Source organism: Nomascus leucogenys, chromosome 9, assembly GCF_006542625.1.
Source record: "Nomascus leucogenys isolate Asia chromosome 9, Asia_NLE_v1, whole genome shotgun sequence".
NCBI lineage: Eukaryota > Metazoa > Chordata > Mammalia > Primates > Hylobatidae > Nomascus > Nomascus leucogenys.
Genome location: NC_044389.1, coordinates 22,803,355 through 22,809,055, shown reverse-complemented (window position 1 = coordinate 22,809,055; position 5,701 = coordinate 22,803,355). Strand labels below are relative to the sequence as shown.

Sequence of the window (5,701 nt, the reverse complement as noted above, 5' to 3'; positions counted from 1 at the left end):
AGCTAGTGTCCCAACAGTTACTTAGCATTTACTGGGTAAGCCCAGGCTCTAACTGGGTCTCCTGACAGAAGTCCAGCTCTCTCTCTCTCTGCTGCCTCTTTGTCAGAACTCCTGGCCTACCAGAGAATTTAACTGTCTATGAGTAAATTCTAACATCTAAGGTTCTAAATATAAAATATATTGAGGTTTACATTGGTGAGAAAAAACAAGTGTGCGTATTACAGATAGCTGATAAATACGTATTGAGTCATCAGAAAGTGAAAATAGATGTAGGAATATTATGCAAAGTATAGGAGAGGAAGAGCATATGCTTAAGAAAAAATGGCATTCCTAGAGTTAACAAGCATGTTTCAAAGTATCTATTACTGAAATCTACACGATTTTCCTTTCCACAATAAAGTCCACAACTCTTGTCTTAAATAATAACTGCAGGTTTTGCCCTCCAAGTCAAATTTGGAGCCCCAACTACTGGCAGCTCACCGTAAGAATATATTAACTATTTCCAATTTTCTTTGAAGAAGTCGAATACAAAGTAGAGAAAATATCTGCAGCGTGGTTGCAAAGCCGCTTAAACATTCACTGGCTAGTTCTGGTAATATTATCCGAAATCAGCTCATTTTGTGGTTGAGGTAATCTATTTGTCTTTACCAATCAAGTCGTTTTAAAACCTTCAGGAGTAAAGATACTTGAAGAATTAACAAATAAAACTTAATCAAGGAAACTGTTAACTCCTCCTCCTCCCTACTTTTTGCCAGTTATTAAATGTTCTGGTAAATCCTAACTCAACAAGAATGACTCATGAGGAAATCCTGACTCCTTGAACTCACTGATTCTGGTGCATTACAGCTATGAAATCCCTGTGTCTCCAGCTTTCTCTCCCACCATAAGGAAACCTGTGATTTCTATTTTGGCAGGAGATGTGACCAAGGGCTCCTGAGCAATGACCCTATAGACAGACCCAGCCACGTGCCTAGTAGTGATCAAAAATGCAAACCCAATTAAAGCACTGTCTTCTGATAAATTCACTTTCTCTTGTTCAATCCCTAATGTTAATTCTCAAAGTGTTCCAAGACGCCCCAGCAAGCTGCAGAGCAGGTCCCACCCTGCCCCTGGGCAATCAACGTTTCAGGTTACTCCTTCCTTAAGTGGCAGAGAGAAACGGGCGAGGGTCTCCCCGTTGCCTCAGTTCATAGACCAGGGGGTGTCGAATGAGTCCTACGGCAGGACAGCAAACAAGAAATGAGGCGTGGGGTCAGGGAACGCGCTCAAAAAAGGAAGAAAAATCCCACTCTTCATTCGAAATCAGGCCACTGCACTCCGGCCTCGTGGCGGGCGACCTCCTCCGGCCAGGGAATCGCCGCTCTGGCCTCGGGCTGAGGAGCCCGTCAGGGTGGGTAAGGGAGCGCCGGCGCCCCCGCCGGGCCGCAGCCAACTTCGGCTCCCTCCCTCCGTCGCAAAGCCCTCGAGCCCGCCCGGCCGCCACGCTTCAGCAAAAGGTCGTGCGCAGCGGCCCACACTGAAGACTCTCCGTCTGCTCCCACACCTGCCACTGCTGGCCGCTGCTATGTGGCCCGAGTGCGCAAGACGCCAGGGCCGCAGACGTCAGCAGCGCCCCGGTTTCGAGATCCTTCGGCAGCAGCCGTCACTGCCGCCGGCGGGCGCTGACCCCCATCCCCGTGCCCTTCTGCAGCCGACCAATCCGCGTCCTCTTGAGGCGGGGCCGGAGCCGCGAGGCCCCGCCCCCAAGCCGAGGCCTGTTATAAATGCTGCGACGCACACCCAGCCGCAAACAGCCGGGGCCCTAGCGGGAGGACGATAATGCAAAGTGCTATGTTCTTGGCTGTTCAACACGACTGCAGACCCATGGACAAGAGCGCAGGCAGCGGCCACAAGAGCGAGGAGAAGCGGGAAAAGATGAAACGGACCCTGTGAGTATGGCTTTCTTCCCTCTCCCGCCACCCCCTGCCCCACACTGCGAGCTGCAAACGCGGTACTTTCGGGCTCGCCTTTGACGTTAGGAAACTAGCCTGAGCCTCTGCAGGGAAAAAAAAAAAATTCGAAAAGGTCAATTTGTTAAGTAAGGTTAAATCTGGGTGATGCTCGGGTAGAGTTTAGGAACCGAGGGAGACAGTTGATATGAGGGCGGTGGTTGATGCGCTAAGAAATTGCGGGTCGCTTTTTGTCCTCCTGCATTCAAAATGACATCAGAATCCTGCGGCTGAAGCGCGTCCCCCGCATTCATACGTTGCATGATGAGTTCTCATCAGCTTACACAGCTACTGGAAGGAGATGCTTTTGCTAGTTCTGAATATACTCGTTTAAAATCCATTTTTGTTTTTTAATTATAGAGCAGATCTCACCCAGTCCGAATGTGGAACAAATAATTGTTATGCAGCGTCTGCTTAAAAGAATTGTTGTAGGTGGGGAAGGAAGAGCGCAGGGGAATCAATCACCCACCTGTTTGTACAGTCTCTGGCGTGGTCCGGAACCTCCTGCTCTAAAGAGAGAAGCGTGGGTCGGCTCCGGACAGTTCCATGTCTGTCCTTTTCATTAAAGTGCAAAACGTCTGGAAATTGTAATTAACCTTGCAAACAAACTGATGCCCTTTGTGAGCCAGAAATAGTATCTGCCTTTTGAACTAAATTCATTAACAATTCTTTAAAATACCCTAGTGATTCTAGGTAGCCCTGCCCTTAATTGTAAAACTAGTAGATACGATCAGATTAATGGATGAAACTGCTCAGTACATGAGGTTTAAATGTTAGGTGGATAAGACTGTTATTTGAAGAGTTCTTGCTTTGCCTTATGCGGTTTGTTTCTAGTTACTGGGTGACTTTATTTGGTAAAAATGCGTTCAGCTGCAGTAGCATATTCAAGTGTTGCTACTTAGTAATTATCTTTTTAATTTTTTGTTTTAGTTTAAAAGATTGGAAGACCCGTTTGAGCTACTTCTTGCAAAATTCCTCTACTCCTGGAAAGCCCAAAACCGGCAAAAAAAGCAAACAGCAAGCTTTCATCAAGTAAGTTGAGAATCCTTTGCTTGCAAATATCAATAGTTAGCTGCTGAACTGAAAAGGGGAATTCTTGATGTGCATAAGCTAACATGCAGAACCTCTCTTGCAGGCCTTCTCCTGAGGAAGCACAGCTGTGGTCCGAAGCATTTGACGAGCTGCTAGCCAGCAAATGTAAGTTAACTCTTGAACTTGAGCCATTGCTAACATAGCAAAAGCCTGGAAAGACTGCGTCCACCTAACAAAAGAGCAGCTTGCCTGAGGGGGATTAGACTGCAGTCACTATAGCATAAAGCCTGTTTTTCTCTCCTTTATTTTCCAGAGTTTAACAAATAAATGTGTATATTCTCTCCAGGTGGGGAAGAAAATCAGCCTAAACAAATTAAAGTGGCAGTTGCTTATAGTTAAGGTTGAGTCAGTTTTTCCATTGCATACAATGTTTTCAAGAGGCTTAGTTCCCAGAGAATTTATGGCTCCCCTATAAATATTTACTTTGCATTGACAGCAAAGTACTTATATTTTTGCAGCAGAGTGCCAACATAAGCCTTTTGCCTACTGGTATCTTAGTCTTTAAAAAGCTAAATTTTGAGAATTAACAGGTTTGAGTGAAATCTAGAAAATTCATTTAGAAATAATTAAAATGTGAGGGATAGGAGAAACATAAAGAATCATTTGGTCTCTCAGTTCTTCACATTCTGCATGCTTTCTTTTCTCCCCCCTTCAGATGGTCTTGCTGCATTCAGGGCTTTTTTAAAGTCGGAATTCTGTGAAGAAAATATTGAATTCTGGCTGGCCTGTGAAGACTTCAAAAAAACCAAATCACCCCAAAAGCTGTCCTCAAAAGCAAGGAAAATATATACTGACTTCATAGAAAAGGAAGCTCCAAAAGAGGTAAGGAAACAAGTTCCTAATTGCAGCACAATCTGGACATTTTTAGCACAAAAGTGAAACAAAATAAGGACAAAGCGGAGCTAGAAGGAGGGGTGAAAAGTCCCTCCACGTTGTAGCTCTCAGTTATGTTAAAGTTCTCCCGTGACTTAGCTAGTAAAGCTAATCACACGTTATAATTTTTATTTTTTGTTTTCAAATACCTAATTTTAATCTTTAACTCTGAATACCAAGTAAACAACTTTTTTGTTTTATTTCAGATAAACATAGATTTTCAAACCAAAACTCTGATTGCCCAGAATATACAAGAAGCTACAAGTGGCTGCTTTACAACTGCCCAGAAAAGGGTATACAGCTTGATGGAGAATAACTCTTATCCCCGTTTCTTGGAGTCAGAATTCTACCAGGACTTGTGTAAAAAGCCAGAAATCACCACAGAGCCTCATGCTACATGAAATGTAAAAGGGAGCCCAGAAATGGAGGACATTTCATTCTTTTTCCTGAGGGGAAAGACTGTGACCTGCCATAAAGACTGACCTTGAATTCAGCCTGGATGTTCAGGAAACATCACTCAGAACTATTGATTCAAAGTTGGGTAGTGAATCAGGAAGCCAGTAACTGACTAGGAGAAGCTGGTATCAGAACAGCTTCCCTCACTGTGTACAGAACGCAAGAAGGGAATAGGTGGTCTGAACGTGATGTCTCACTCTGAAAAGCAGGAATGTAAGATGATGAAAGAGACAATGTAATACTGTTGGTCCAAAAGCATTTAAAATCAATAGATCTGGGATTATGTGGCCTTAGGTAGCTGGTTGTACATCTTTCCCTAAATCGATCCATGTTACCACATAGTAGTTGTAGTTTAGGACTCAATAACAGTAAAGTGTTTACTATGTGCAAGGGTATTGAAATTCTTATGACCACAGATCATCAGTACTGTTGTCTCATGTAATGCTAAAACTGAAATGATCTGTGTTTGCATTGTTAAAAACGATGTGTGAAATAGAATGAGTGCTATGGTGTTGAAAACTGCAGTGTCCGTTATGAGTGCCAAAAATCTGTCTTGAAGGCAGCTACACTTTGAAGTGGTCTTTGAATACTTTTAATAAATTTATTTTGATAAATAATATTGAACACTTGGAGTCTAGATGTGATTTTATTTTTGATAACTGGAAATGTGGCAGATAAAGGGAAAACATCTTTATAGTAAAAGACATTTCAGTTTTTGTGCCTGCCCAGTGAGAACTGACAGTCTTCAGAACTGAGAAATGATAGTTGCAGACAGATAATTCTTTTTTTAAAACCTATAAGCATTATGCAGACCTAAGGAAGTCACATCCTTAGAACCACTGCATTTATGCTTTCTAATCTTAAAAAAAATCAAGCTTGTTAATGAAACACCGATCTAAAGCCTTCTGTATCTAAGTACCAGCTAAATATGAGAAGTAAATGTAATGGAGACAAGCACAAAAATTATTCACATAATTAAGCTTCTCAAATGAAGAAAGCAGCCAAATAAGGTCAATGTAGGCCTGTCTTTATTTACTTTCCACTGGTTCCAAGCTCCCCCACCGGTACCGGCATGGGCTTCCAAGATAAATACCTGAAATTGTTCCCTTCCATAATGTATCAATACAAAATCTCAGAATTTTCCTGATTTTCATGCCTTCATTTGGCCAACAAAGAATCTATGTTACTTTAGGTAATGATAAAGTCAAAAGAAGTGCACTTTTGTTTCTTAGACTTAAATCCAGAAATGTGCTTTTTTCCACTTGAGAGAGGAAGCCCTTGAATCTGTTTTC

General features: G+C 42.7%; 1 protein-coding gene across 1 annotated transcript; it reads left to right on the top strand.

Moving 5' to 3' along the window:
* Nucleotides 1-1,765: 1,765 nt before the first annotated feature.
* RGS2 (regulator of G protein signaling 2) lies at nt 1,766-5,032 on the top strand. Its single transcript, XM_003264488.4, has 5 exons — nt 1,766-1,928; nt 2,919-3,020; nt 3,124-3,185; nt 3,736-3,902; nt 4,160-5,032. Exons 1-5 carry the CDS (start codon nt 1,819-1,821, stop codon nt 4,352-4,354), a joined length of 636 nt encoding a protein of 211 aa, XP_003264536.1. The 5' UTR covers nt 1,766-1,818; the 3' UTR covers nt 4,355-5,032.
* The last annotated feature ends 669 nt before the right edge of the window (nt 5,033-5,701 follow it).

Coding starts and splice junctions, on each gene's coding strand:
- RGS2 (XM_003264488.4), top strand. CDS start 1,819: ATGCAAAGTGCTATGTTCTTGGCTGTTCAACACGACTGCAGACCCATG. Junction 1,929..2,918: donor GAAAAGATGAAACGGACCCT/GTGAGTATGGCT, acceptor TTTTTGTTTTAG/TTTAAAAGATTGGAAGACCC. Junction 3,186..3,735: donor CGAGCTGCTAGCCAGCAAAT/GTAAGTTAACTC, acceptor TCCCCCCTTCAG/ATGGTCTTGCTGCATTCAGG.